The 14,909-nt window shown below is 41.5% G+C and overlaps 1 protein-coding gene across 8 annotated transcripts in view; it reads right to left on the bottom strand.

Moving 5' to 3' along the window:
- The window catches only part of LOC146708883 (band 4.1-like protein 1), a 102,351-nt gene that overhangs the window by 30,045 nt on the left and 57,397 nt on the right, over positions 1 to 14,909 (bottom strand). For 3 of the 8 annotated variants that reach the window (XM_085455744.1, XM_085455746.1, XM_085455751.1), the window contains exons 4-14: positions 13,224 to 13,328; positions 6,773 to 6,815; positions 6,491 to 6,566; positions 5,906 to 6,124; positions 5,460 to 5,547; positions 5,229 to 5,381; positions 3,577 to 3,674; positions 2,604 to 2,779; positions 2,159 to 2,388; positions 1,746 to 1,784; positions 1,186 to 1,230 (exon numbers count right to left, since the gene is read on the bottom strand). In XM_085455744.1, the coding sequence (XP_085311870.1) occupies positions 1,186 to 1,230; positions 1,746 to 1,784; positions 2,159 to 2,388; positions 2,604 to 2,779; positions 3,577 to 3,674; positions 5,229 to 5,381; positions 5,460 to 5,547; positions 5,906 to 6,124; positions 6,491 to 6,566; positions 6,773 to 6,815; positions 13,224 to 13,328 (1,272 nt within the window). The remainder of the gene's footprint in view (positions 1 to 1,185; positions 1,231 to 1,745; positions 1,785 to 2,158; positions 2,389 to 2,603; positions 2,780 to 3,576; positions 3,675 to 5,228; positions 5,382 to 5,459; positions 5,548 to 5,905; positions 6,125 to 6,490; positions 6,567 to 6,772; positions 6,816 to 13,223; positions 13,329 to 14,909) is intronic. The other 5 variants (XM_085455745.1, XM_085455748.1, XM_085455749.1 and 2 more) reach the window with 5 other exon arrangements.

Raw genomic sequence — 14,909 nt, 5'->3', positions numbered from 1 at the left:
CTGACATTTAAGATGCTTATTGAAGCTACAGCATGGCTTCAATAAGTTACGACAGAATTAGCTTTCAAAACACGAATGAGCACAACAATCAAGGCACGCACTGCAAAGAGGATGCAAGACAAAATGAATATGAATAATCAATTAATGCCGTTCGCTAATCAAAACTCAGAAAGCTCTCTTTTTGGAAGATTGGACAACAGCTACAGGAAACAAAACAAAACCCATATTCCTTCACCTGCATAAACAGTATTCTGCAGTTCACCTGAAGAAACGGCTGTTCAGAACAGGAACTTATACTGTTTCTAGTGCAACATCCCCTCTTTGAGCTTTTCAGTTCCACTAACAGTATAACAGGTAAATATTTATCTGATAAATGCCCCCTACAGATATAACTGCACCAATCATAACATTATAAACTGTGACAGGTGAAGTGGATAACACTTATTATCTTTTAATCCTGTCACCTGTTAATGGGTGGGATATTTTAGGGAGCAAATTAGCATTTTATCCTCAAAGTTGGTGCTTTAGAAGCAAGAAAAACAGGCAAGGGTCAGGATCTGAGCAAGTTTGATGACGTTTAAACTGTGATGGATACACCACTGCGTGAGAGGATGTCTAAACGGAGCTATAGTAGGGTGTTCCTGGCCTACAGAGCTCAGTATCTATCAAAAGTGATGGTGAAACAACAAAGGCGATGGGCGGCTAAGGCTCATCGATGCACGTGGGGTCAAAGGCTGTCAACAGACGAGCTACTATAGCTCATACTGCTGAAAAAGTTCATGCTGGTTCTGATAGGTGTCAGAATACAGCAGCATTTTACAATATGAAGTGTTGTTGATGTTTTCAGTGGATGTTACTGTGCTTAAAGTAGAGCTTTGAATGAAGGACTTGTAATACAACCTAAAAATGGAGAACTTGTACCAGCACATTCACTTAAGTCGAGCATCTGAGTGCTTTTCCCAGAGAAGAATGCACCGATGCTGCATTACAGGCACTTAAGGACGGGGAGAAGCTCACGTCTATCTCTGAAAGCAGTGCTAGAGATTTGTTGCTGGATGTTTCAAATACCTTTTAAAATATATAAATAAATCAAATATAAACTGACTGAAAAGATGCGGGCAAACCTCAGTCTATTAAAGGCACACACGACAAGAAGCACAAGAGCCAAAATCCAAGAACCTGTACCTCCTGTTTGTGCCGAGGAGTAGTCTCCTGGTCCAACTGAGAGAGCTGAGTTGGTTGCAGGACAATGGGCGAGCAAGAGAGGGGGTCAAAGGTGAAGAGTGCGGGGCAAGAGAGTGCAGGAACAAGGCGGTAAGCCGGTGAGAGGACAAGCAGGCAGACAGAAAGCAAAGATTTAGCTATCAGATACACGTATCATGCTGAGACAGATTCTGAAATGAGAAAATAAAGCCATCCCAGTAAATTTTGAACATTTAATAAAACTATAAGCATTACAGCCATATCTAAATCTTAAGTGAACCTTTACATCTAATTCTGACCATCAGTGTCTTTCAAATGTTTGCTGGGATGCCAAAGGCCACTACAGCCTTTGGATCACTTGTTAATGTGGTGCAATGCAGTATAGCTTTTTTTGTTTGTCAGTGATGACAGCCACAGGTACAGAGACAAAACCCAGTGGGAGATATGCAGAGAGGGCGAGGAACAATTAACAGACACAGTATTTATAATAAAGACAGCATACAGACAGACAGACAGAGACCAAATCACCAGACACCAAATACCTCCTGTTTACTGTCAATTGGTGACCCGGCCTCCTCCTTCTCGCCAGCAGGAGTTTAAAAATAGAAAAAGCATGTTAGTAAACAGAGGCACGGCTCGGGTCTGCATTTGTCAGCATAATGAGAAAGGGTTAAAAACTGTAAAGCCGTTAGCAGGATTTATGAGCAGTGCAGAGTAAGCATGTAAGCCTGAGTGAAAGGAGAAGAGTTAGTGAATGCTAAATCCAGCAAAGCTGCCACAGCGTTATGCCCCTGCTGGATAAACCTCAGCTGGACTGAGACGCTTGCACTGCACCTCTTTACATCATCGCCTCCCTGCACTTAAGCCAGAGTTGTGGGCAAGGTGACTAAAAGTGTGCGTTTAGCCCTTCTGTCATTGGAAACGCATTAAAGCTCCATCGGGAGGTCTTTATTACCATGATCTCTTTTTTTCTGCTTGGAGTCACGTTGCCGTCATGGTCTTTGTCCTGCTCCGCCTCCCGGCCCTGCTCGTGCTCCTTCTCCTCTTCGTCCTGTTCCAAACTTGGCTCCAGCTCTGTTTCCTGCTCGTCCCCGGAGGGGCTGTGCAGCCGTCGGTGTTCACTGATGCTGCGGTGAGAAAGGCCGTCGTGGTTCTCGCACATGGCTGATACCGGCCGTGAGAACTCTGTTGGTCAGACAGATGAGAAGCGTTGGATATTCTGGGAAGGACACTTAATTTACTTTCTTCCACAGATGATGAGAAAAGGTTGTCTTTGGCTTAACTTAGTTTAGCTTCACATGCTGTTCAAAGGTAAAAACAGTGTGATTTACAACACTACTCTTTGAGCAAAGTGAAGCTAGCTTTTCCTCCCTGAGAAGCCTTCATGCTGCACTGCTCACCTCCATCCAAGCTCCGGGAAAGCAGATACCTCTTACTGGTCGACCGCTCGAAGTGAGGAGCAGGCCGGTCTATGAGAGCACTGGCCTGCCTGGTTTGAGCCTGCGTCCTTCCGCTGTATCGAAACTTTGAACCCATCACCAAGAATCCCTTAGGAGGAGGCTCAGGAGATACCAGCCTGTGAAACAGACTGTGATAAGCAAGCAATCTAGATCTCTCAAAGGCAAAATACAGAGATATGTGGATTACTAATAGCTGAATAAATTATTTCAAGTCCAACTTAAATAAATGTGCATCATGTTTTCAGCTTCAAATTCACAGATTCAAGCTTCCCATGGATTGAAATGGTTCCATTTATTTGTTCACAGAAAGATTTATTCACACCTTTCATAAACTCTGGTCCATTGTTGATCCATATTTGTTGATCTATATTTGCCTGTTCTAATGAAACCATTACAATACAACAATTGCTGACCAGGAAGAGTTCTACTATTTTCTTTCCTCTCTCCACCCAACTGGCCACAGCAGATGGCTGCCAGAGATGTTTTCCTGTTAAAAAGCAGTTCTTTCTTCCCACAGACATCAAGTGTTTGCTTAACTGTTGAATCTTGGAGGTTTTCCCTTTAATATCTCAGGGCCTTACCTTACAATATAAAGTGCCTTGTGGTGACTGTTACTGTAAACTAGCTTGACCTTTAGGGTAAAGCTAGACTTCTCCTTTATCACTCTATAATACGTACATGCAATTGTAACTGCGTGCTATCACATAGAGAGCTGTATCATGCAGTTCATACATGTGTGACCTCTGTAATGCTAAATCAGTATATAAGTTAAGTTTACTAGCAAAGCCACGGTGACCATGGCAGTAGCCCGAGCGACTGTGCCTAATGAAGCTGTACACAGGGAAGTGTTCGGTTTGCTTTGATGGCCATCGAACGAAAAACCCTCCAACCATGAGAGCGGATCGATTCTTACCGGAAGAAGGTGTGATGCTCGATGCAGACCTTCCACAGCCTCTTGGCAGCTCTGTGGTTGGGGAGCTTAAAACCAATTGTACTTTCAAACTGTTCATACTAGAGGGGAGAGAAAATATGGAGAGACAGGGAAGGTGAGAGCTGAAAACACCACCAGGTATGTTTACTCTGTTTTGCTGAAGGGCGCATCAATTTGTTGGACGAACATTTAGAGAGAGTCCTAAAAATCTATAAATATAAAGCATCTCATATCTGAATGATCACTGGAGCCAATCAATAAAAACAGTCCTTGTTTTGTGCTTGCAAAAAACTGCTGGCACCAAACTTATGTCAATATATAAGCTACCTTATTATTTACATATATTCTGCAGACTGGACAGAAGGCAGCAGGTCAGAGGCAGGAAGGATAACATGCAGTGTTCAGAGGCTGGGAGCAAATGAGTGGAAAACAACTTCATGGCTCTATATTTACACTCTTTATCCCTCTGTTCTGACTGTGGCTGCAGCTGCAGCAGCTCTGTTAAAAGACTTCTTTCTTTGGCTCTATCACAGGCTCACTGTGCAGCTCTGTCACTTGACTGGGTCTCGCCCAGACAGCCTGACACTTTGAGGCTCAGCATGGAGGATAAGCTGCAGCACAATGACGAGGGCCAAAATAGAGACCCTTATAATAGAGGTATAAGGCTGTGTTTAGTGTGTGTGTGTTCAGGCTGGTTATTGTTTCCTTTATGACTCCTTTATATATATATATATATATACATAAAGGAAACAATAACCAGCCTGATTTCAAATATCTTACATGCTGTATATAAAATATGGGCATAACTCAGCTCATACAAGGTCATAGTCCATAAACTTGGTCATAACTAAGTTTATGGGCTTGATCTGTAGTTGTCAGCATGTAGATTTGAATAATTCTGGTCATCATTAAAGCTGTATGGTAGTACTAGGGTAGCAGCTGCTACCCTCTGAGCATGCCGTGTCAGCCAGATCACCTCCTCGCTCATTAAAACACCAAGATAGTGACACCCAATGGGATTTTACTGACAAATGGGTGCTGCCATTGTGGCCAGGCACGTCCATCTACTAACACCTCAAAAGCTCTCGAATTTAAGTTCTTTATTTCATAAGCTACAGGTGCACAAACGCCCTGTAGTGGCCTTATGGGGCGGGTCAGGCAACCGGTAGAGACTATGGAAATGTACAAAACTATACTTCCAGTCCTTGTGTTACTTAAAGCTAGCACAATGGTGGCTGTAGCAAGGAAATTCTTAAAATTGAGGCTCACATCTCCCTTTGGTTATGCACACATTTGTATGAAGATTTATTGTTCTAAGAGTGCACCAAGATCCTAAAAACCAAGAGCCCCATTTCCTTTGATTGTTGTATAAACAGACTAGTTCAGGCATGTCATACTCATACTCATTTTAGATTGTGGGCCAGATACAGCCTACTTTGATCTTAAGTGGGCCAAAGGAGTGAAATTTCTCTTTCTGTTAGTTTAAAGACATTTTTCATTTGAAAAAGCTGCAAAACTTTGGAAAAAGTTTTTCCAAAAGCCCTGGAAAGGGCTGGATTGGAGTCTTTCGCCGGGCCAATTCTGGCCCCTGGGCTTTATGTTTGACCCTCCTGGTCCTTAACCATAATGCGTACTTCTCCAGGTCTTATCTTGATGTAGAAGTTGCTCCTCTTGTATGAAATCTTAAGGATCTTTGGCCAGGCAAAGCGGTTGATCCTCAGCCTGTCACGGTAAATCAGCAGGCCATTGGCACAGACACCAAGCATTATTTCAATCCCCTCAGAATCCTGCAGCAAACACAGACAGAAATTATTCAGGAGTGCATTCATGACACCTGAAAATCAAAAAACGCCAGAATAGCCAACCTTAGCATGATGGAGGTCGACTCCGTACATGGACAATTTCTTTGCGTTCTCCAAGAAGTTCATTTCAGCCTCTGCTGGAGTCATCCCCCTAGAATAAGAGCAGAATAATAACAATACTGTAGCAGACTTTCTTAAATAAAAGATCCAGAATGGTGAACAGCGGGAGCAGTATTCGAACATGCTTGATATATTCTCTTCTAAGTTCCTCCCATCAAGTACTTCATTTGGGAGAATGCCAAAAAGCAGTGCCACAGCATCACCATGTGAATTGAGAAGTATTGTCACACTGGCAAGATTCACACTGTGTACATTTCAGTGACAGACGGCATCTATCAGCAATGTGCATGATGAAGTGTTTTTGATGCAACTGAAAACTCATCAGATGATCACCCTAAGACACTTGTGGATACACAAAGGTCTGATTTAAACAACAGCGTGTCATGTACTTGTAGTTTCGATGGAGCTCCATCACCCTCTCCTCCAGCTCGCGCGTCTGATTGGGAGCAAAGCGGAAATCGCTGACGTAGTCGGTGCCGTGGTCATCCTGGTCGTAGTCTCCCAGCTCGGCCTGAACGGTGTAGGAGCCCAGGAGGGCGTGAGTGACGAACGAGCACGGCAGGCGACCTGACAGCATGTCATCCCTCAGCTGCAGACACAGGTAGTATCTGTCAGATGAGACGAAAAAGGGGAGGAGAGGAAGGAGTGTTGGCAGTCAAACAAGCCCGAGCCAATGCAAGCTCCAACAAGTATTCAGCCTAGTTAATCCATGGCAGTTAGTAGCATTCCAGGGCTAATCCTTCAAAAGAAGAGAGGGATTTGGGCTGCTCTGACACTGGGGCAAATATGCCATGAGAATTGTTACAATGTGTTTATGTAAACATCCATCAGTGGGAATATATAAAAAAGGAAATTATCTGTACTGCTGACACGTGTTAGCGATTTATCCTTTGAATAATTCTGAGGAGCACCTGACAGCACAGCCAGAGGAATTATGACTGGAGATGTAGTAGAAGTGTGTGTCAGCACTCTACCTGGTAATATCTTCCATGAGCTGGGAGGGGTCAGGAGGGTAGAACTTGACAGCGAAGGCAAAGTGCCACGGAGAGTCTGGTGAGAGATTGTATTGAGAGCAGGAAGCTTAAACACATCCAGTATAACGGAAAAAAAGTGTTCATTAGAAGGCAGTTTTGGAGCTCTTCTTAGCAATTTAGCTGACAACTCCAAGTACAATGAGCAACAAAGCTAGTTTTATGTCTCTGCTAATTGAATTTTAAAATATTAATCCACTACAGCTACTTGGAAAAGACACTCACTGCGCATTTGCTTCTTGATCTCCTTGGAGGGGTCCAACCAATTCTGAAAGACAGAAGGCAGAAATCACACAGAGTAGACTGGAAACATGGCTAATGCACACCCCGGTGTCACATTTTACTCTAATTGCCGCATGTGTTCCTTATGAAAGCCTCTCCATATGGTAAACAAAGAGACTGAGCCCTCCCCTGCTGAGGCATTCAAACCCGCACAGAGCAGTCGTGTTTTATCACTGCGCCACAAACTCACTGTCAGCCAGTTACCTATGTGATCTCATAACATCGGATTGTTCAGTGAACCAGTTCACCAACAGGGGCACCATTTCAGATTTGGTTGCTGGAGCATTTCATTAGCCGAAGAGTTTGTGTGAATTCACTTGTTACAGCAGCTGTAAATCATGCTGTTTAGACAGATGTCAGCGGGAAGACAGTAACAATATCTCCCACAAGAACTCTTAGGGAAAAAACGATGTATACTGCTGTGAAAAAGTATTTGCTCCTTAGTTCTTTTTTTGGCATATTTGTCACAACGAAATATTTCAGAACATGAAACAAATTTGAACATTAGACAATAATAATACCAAAATTGCTCCAAGAGTTCATTGGCGACTCATCTTGGAGGTCATAAATGAACAAAAAACAACATCTAAACAAATGCAGGTCACACTCGCCTTGAGGTCAGAGTTCATGATTCAACACTGTGCAAAAATGGGACTGCTGAGTAAACAGAACACAACTGGACAACATCTCACTGATCCCAGAGACTGTTGGGAAAGTGTTCTGTGAACTGCCGAGTAAAAAGGTAAACTTTTGGAAGGTTTGAGTCCCATTACATCTGGCATAACACCAAGAACACCATGCCAGCAGGCAAGCATGGTGATGGTCATGATCTGGGGCTGATTTGCTTCAGGACCTTGTTGTCTCTACTAGACAATCAGGGAGACAATTATCTGGCCATCGGTTCATGCCCTGAAGCTCAAGAGCAGGACAATGATCCAAAACAGACTCGCAAGACCACCTCTGAATGAGTAAAAAAGCCAAAATTCTTCAATCTGATTGTGATGCTTTGATAAGATTTCAAAAGTGTGGGCATAAAGTCTTCAAAAGTGGTGTGAAAGACTCACTATCAGTTATTCCAAACACTTGGTTGCATTTGCGTGATGAAGATTTTGGTTCCATTTGGGGGTTTGCAATGTTTTCTGTGTTCAATGTCATGTTTTCTTATTTTTTTTACCTTTCTCAAGGCTTCTGATGACGTCTTTTTCTGACCTTATATCCAGTTACTACTGTTATTTATGCATTGTTTCCATTATTTAATTCAACCAAAACAACCTCATAGTTGTAATTTTAATACATGATACATACTCTAATCAGAAAAGTCTGAAAAATGTATATTTTTTACATTTAAAATAAGCAGCTTCTCTCTTTAAACCAGCTTATCTTCTGACTGGCTGCCCCTGACTTCAGCAGGATTTGTGCTTCTGTGCGGAGGATCACAGAGGCACAAACCATTTGTCACCTTGTGGTGCACAGGCCTCGGAGTCAAGCGAAAATTTGACTTTAGAGTAATAGTAGTATTGCTGCTAGCCAGTAAAATTGCTTGTGCAGTTTGTTTGGCCTTGACATGAAGAAGTTTATCCCTGCGGTGAGAAACCACTTCGTCATTTATAAATAAAGTTTGTAAAAGGTGCCCGGCTTGGCTCAACTTCTAAACTAAGCTCCCCTGACTTGCCTTATTTGGGTACATTACTTGTTTGTACCAGTCTTGTCCCCAAATGTTTGGCACGCCCACCATTAATCAGTGAAGTGATGTGTATGAGTAAATCCTGGCTTAGAGCAGTATGAAGCCTGAGTTTAGTCTCCAAGACAGTCCCACTTAAACATACACTGACCTCCTTAATTGGAACCCTGTCTATGTGCACCCACTGTTGTATAAATGACGTAAAATAAGCTAACACATAGTATATCCTTTGTAAACATGAATTTATTGGTTCCTGGTTTATATACTACGATGTCAACAGATCAAAATTGCAGCAACACTTTTATTATAAAGAACAACTGCATTGTTCTTAGGCTAATTTAAGGTTTTTATGCCATAACATACTGAATTTCATATCAACAGCAGATTATTTAACAGCACAAACAGTTAATGGAATGCAAAATAATCTGAAACGGCTATTTCTGCCAAACATGCAAAAGTGAACCACACTGAGTCTATAGGCATGTTTGCTGGTCGGTAACTTCGTCACAGCATGCTAGCACACTCCCACTGTCAATGCTCATAAATGCCGCGTCCAAATTCATAGGCTGCATCCTCCTGAGGTCCTCCGAAGGCCGGGTAGACTGGAAGTAAACGGCTGTGAAATTGGACGGTCTAGCCTTCAGTTTTGCGTCACCGCTGTCTCAGTGGCGTTTAATAAACTCGGCCGTCTGTTCCTTTCTATCTAAAATATAACAGGACAGTGGCGTAAATTCTCGATCATCTCACACTTCTGTTTAATCAGTTTTCCGTTTGACATTTATTCAGCTGTAATCTCAAATAATGAAAACGATGTGCCGGGGGTTCGCTGTTCTCACCGGCTCTGGAGAGCCTTGAACCTCCGGCTAGCTATCAAGCTGATGGGTGCCTCCGAAAACATCGGAGTACTTTTGCAAATATGTGATGTCTTGATAAACTGAGCAGATGTTTGACGTTTACACAGCTACATTCTCACCTGAAAATATCTTAAAAAGTTAATTTTGTGACCCAGAAAGATTAGTAAGAGTAATATTAAAACTAAGTAGCTGCTGCTATTGTTGGAAACTGGAATTGGCTGGGCCACGCTATGAATTCTGGGATATGGCCACGAAGGATATACCCGACCCATCCCTCAAATCTTGGGAAAAGGAGGACGCATTTGTCGGCCACATTCGGAGGAGTCTACGAATTTGGACAGCCTTCGTCGTGTCGCTGTGACGTAATCGGCCTACAAATGCGGCCTCAGGAGGATGCAGCCCCCAAAGCCCCCAAAGTTTATATTCAGCACATATAACAAGTCTGTCTACAGTGGATGTTGTGGAAGCAAAGTTAAGATGCTGCTCAAGTCATTCATAAGAATCATCTAAACTTAAACCAATCAGCAGTTACCAAGAAGTTTCAGGAGAAATCAAAACTGTGATGCTGACAGCGGAGCTAGAGGAAAGGTCAGTGGACTAGCAAAAACCTAATTAAAGAAAATGAGTTGCAATGGGTGTCTATTGTTATGTAAATTCCACCCTCATGCTTACAGACATAAAAACGGGTGTTTGAGCAATCCAAAGTCAAAGTCAAAGTCAAAGTCAACTTTATTTGTCGATTCTGCCACATGTACAGGACATACGGAGAATAGAAATTGCGTTACTCTTCAATCCCTAGATAAATAGCAAATGAACATTTAAATATATTTAAATATAAAAGTGATTAAAAAATGCAAGTAAAATAATTAAAAAGTAAAAATTTAAATAAATACAATCCACGATGCAGAGAGCTGACAGTGATCTGCACTAACCTGAAAACCACACAGCAGCTGTTTCCTAATGCTGACCGTCGTCTTGACAGCTGGTACTACACGAATCAGAGTGAAACCATGAAGGGTTGTTACACTACACTGCAACTCCGTGGCCTCAACGGGGACAAACTGCAAACTGTATCTCTCACAGTTTGCCTCCTGCGTTACTCCTCTGGTGTTTAATCGAACTGCTAAAGACTAAAGAGCCGCAGCCATTCGATTGTCACCATGAATCCACCTTCGATCAGCTAAGGGTAAAGAGAACTAGTCAGGTGCTGAAAAGCAGGAAAAACTTTTCGTCACTGATTCATTATTTTACACTTTGTTTTTCAACTTTACTTTCTAAAGAAATCACATAGAATAAATGTTCTCTTGGAGAGCGGAGATTGAGTTCTTGTTCCCCCAACTGAGACAGGGAAAGGGCATCTGAAATGACATTTAAATTCTCAAGCTTGTTTGGTCTACCAATCAGCACTGACCCCTGACACTAAGCTCACGCTGTGCCCTGATAAGGCCGTCTTTGATGAGACTGTCATATTGTGAGGTCCAAGATTATCCTGTGCACCTCGAGTCACAGCATGTGAGCTGACAAACTGTGTACAAGCCAATGACTGGGGCAGAGGATACGCACCAGATGTTAAAAGGGGCTTGGTCTTGTCCTATCTTTAAAAGACTGGAGGTTCCTCTGTAGCCTGTTGTGCAATCCCATACCTACCCTCTGGGAAGACATCAATGAAAACCCCAGACCCACATCAAACACAGCACTCTCATGTGAGTTGACAGCCAGGACCCATCAGGTCCGTATTAATTATACGATTATATGATAAGTCTGGTCCGCACACCTTATAACAAAGCAACAACAATCCGTGACTAACATATTCAGACCTTCGTTTCAAAATGTCAAAAAGGTTGGTGTGCTGACTGGAGATTAATGTTAGAGCCCATTTATCAGGAAATAATTAAACTTCAGATGATGGAAAAAAGAGGCAAACGAAAGTCAAGTGACACAAAAACAAGCAAGATAATGCCACGAATCTTAAGGGTCAGTTCACCCGAGAGATTACTTCCACTGAGATATTGTTCAGAACTGTAAACACACAGATTCACTCTATGTGAGGCTGTTTCAGCTGTAATTATCAATATTTTTCTAATAACTTGTGAGTTCTTTTAACTTATTATGAGTACATGAGAACAAAGATGTGCTGCTCATCATGAATAATTTGTCCCCTAAGGTACCAATTGATGGACAAGTTAGTAACTATCTAGTGAACATGTAATCAAACTAAATGCTAATTTTGTGTCTGATCTATGCATGTCTTGCTATCTTAAAAGAAAAGCACTGCCTTATTTAGCCAGTGCTCTTTGTTATGGCTACACCACTACAATACATCCAGTCAACATTATTAATGCATGTGGTTTCTGATTACTCTTTCCTTTGGGCAATAGAGTCACTCTATGCTAACCATCAGTGAAACTTGCTTGCTAGGTGATATAGGTTGCAAAGATGTGGTGCTCTATCTCATACCCTCCATGTGATTGTGTTTGTTACTAGCAGCGTTCATCTGTAGTTTGTAGGGAAGGGCCTGTCTCGTCTGCAAACACTCACTGCAGCGACCAGAGCAATCACAAGGAGCTTTGTTGTTTAGCACTCACCTATTTCACCCAGTGACACCCAGCAAAAACTAGCCAACTGGTCTGGAATATACCTTCTTTCCTTACTGGAGTTACTGATGTTACCATGAAGTAGCTGATCAGTCTCTAGGCCTGTGTAAATGAATCCTTATATTCATGGTCTTAGTTCGCACTGAACTAATGTACATATTTACTGCTCTAACTCACATTTTCGTTTATGTTACATGATCACTAAACGCAGCAATCAGCTATTTGTATCTTTAGCAGCACCAAGTGGCAACATCAAGGTTTGAAATTCAGCACATCTAGAAATGATTTAATGCTGTTAAGACTCCTATGTTAATTGCTAACTATATTTTATAACCCATCCATCTGGATAAAAGGCAACGGCTGCTGTGATTGACAGGTGTTAAGACACCTGCAGCTGTAGCCGATAGCTGTCTGCCATACTTTACCTCTGCTAATTAAACTGGCTGAACTGGACCTCTAGACCCTCTTTGTGATGTTCGTGTCTTTTGTTGCATTTTTAACAGAAATATCTCACAGAAAAATGGTCCCGTGTGGTACAGCCTGTCAAGAAGGTTGTGCTTCAGTTCAGCATTTATTAATCTGCTGCTTAGCAGATATGTGTGCAGTTTATGAGTGCAGTCTGCTAATCGATCTTTTTAACTGATTACTGCGTACCTAATACATTTCTAAAAAACCTAGTCAAACAAATCCATGCATGGTTAGACGACCAACACTGAGAACCTTTCTCCTTTATCTAATTTCAAATAAAAAAATACTCAATAAGGTAATTTTATTAGCTAATTAGCCGGTGCGACCTAAAAGTTAAAACTTGCCTTTAGCTATTGCCTGAGAAAAAGCAGAAAGTCATCCTGCTTACTCTTCACCTTGCCATAGTCATAAATGAAAGAAACAGCAAAGTCACTGAAGTCATTTTGATCTAACTTTTCTTTTTAGCTCTTCAATTTTTTCTCAACTGTGCTCTTAGCTGGGGCCCGTGGAGATTTAACTCAACCCATGAAATTATTCTACCTCCGGAGCAGCTCTGCCTCTGAGAAATATTTCTATCACTAAATTTCATATATGCATCTTGCAAAGAGTAGATGAGGCACTTTCATTTCTTCTTCAACTGTACAACTTATTCAAACGGACATTTCCATTTTCCATTCTTCTCTGAATGATGGATAGCGCACCCCAGAGAGTGCCAGCAAAAAACTGGGAGGAATACAGATTGTTTAGCGAGCATTGTTTATGCACTGAGAGGTTACTGTGGTACACAACTCACTGACCTTCTGGCTGTCTGTGTCGGCAAAGGTCAGACCAAAGTAGTCTTTCTCCAGCAAGTTAAGGTGTTCACACACCATGTCCATCAGAGTCTGTCCTTTGGAGTGTTTCTGCAAAGACAAACATACATGACATAAAAGTGTGGAAAAAGGTCAAGAGAGAGAGAAACAGTGCCTGCTACATTTTTGACTATCGTACGTGCATACTCTAAGTGCCTTTTACTGTAATAGTTAGCTTTTAATATGGAAAGAACTGGGTTACTAATACACTATCAGACTTTATTAGGCAGCAGGGCTTTTTAAGGTTCTCTGGACCTAAACACAATTTAATAACTCATTTGGTGCGGTTATACAGTCACTGCGACATGCTGCAGAATACTAGACTTTGCACTACAGGCAGAGATTTGATACTTACTATTGACAGAACTCAAGGTGAATTTTAGTAATATTTCCTGTCACATTAAATAAACAGGCTTCTGTGTGTGTGTGTCCACAAACACACACAAAAGAAAATATTTTCTGTCACACTACTGAAGGCACAGTCAGCCATATTTGGTAGAGATCTATTTATTCTGGTGTATGCAAACTGCAAGCATGGAGTTCAATAAAAATAAATCTGCAGGAGAAATGTAGAAGATTCTGGATCAAAAGCTGCAAAACTGATTAGGCACCAATTTGGGTTAAAGGTCTAGAAGAGCACTCAAAGGAGGAAACACACTGGCTGCAAAGTTCAGTTTTTTGGTTTGTTTGTTTTTTAATTCAACTATTAAAAAGAATCTTTTATTTTATGTTACATTTATGTTAGTTTATCCCATTAATTTGAACCTCTGAAAATGAAGCACTATGTATAAAAATTGCATTTTACACAAACATTCTGTAAATCCTTTGAATTATAGTTGAAAGTCTGGACTTCAATCACATGTCTGACTTACAGCTCACTGTGGTGATGCATGGAGGCAAAACTACAAAACATCAAAGACTGTAGGGTGCTGTATACTCTTGCCGAATTCTGTCCATCATAACGATTTTGACATTTTCCTTTGAAATCCATACCACTGCATTCCTAAAATAGTGGAACATCTGACTCAAATCCAAAAATGAAAACTTCAAAACCTCATAAATAAAAAAAATCAGGAGGTCAGTTAGCAGGATGCAAAGGAATGATGTTGAATGACTGCCAAAAAAATGCAGACAGTGATGGATGTGACCATATTAATTAGCATATAACTGTGTACGAATATCTTTAAACAAGCAGCGCATATTTCACTGGGCTGGGCTGCATATACGTATTATAAAGGGAATATAATATTAGGAGTACAATTTGTGCATGTGCTTATACTCCATAGTAAATATAGAACAAGAAAAACACTTTATAAGTATGCATACACAGTTTTATCCTTTCACAAGGCCTACTTTAAGAGGTGACAAGATTGAGCGAGGAGTTGCCAGGGAAACTGAAGCAGTTTTTTCCTTGTGCTGTCTGTTTCCTTAATATCTCAAGGGTAGAGTTTGAAAAAGTATTTTTCCTTTTCGTCACAATGAGTGAAGGGAGGTTGGTGGAGGAACACTTGGGAAGTGCTTCTAAGCTCTCATCTTGTCAGTCAGCGAGTCCCCGACAGCAGCGCTGTTTATGTACAACGAGAGCACGCTGCCATCGGAGGCGGCACAAAGAATGAAATAAACAAATCACTG

This window comes from Copadichromis virginalis, linkage group LG5 (assembly GCF_057382275.1).
Source record: "Copadichromis virginalis isolate Kocher_CV1m ecotype Utaka linkage group LG5, C_Virginalis_male_GT1.1, whole genome shotgun sequence".
Taxonomy (NCBI): domain Eukaryota; kingdom Metazoa; phylum Chordata; class Actinopteri; order Cichliformes; family Cichlidae; genus Copadichromis; species Copadichromis virginalis.
Note: the sequence above shows the minus strand (reverse complement) of the source record. Positions and strands in the feature narration are given on the sequence as shown.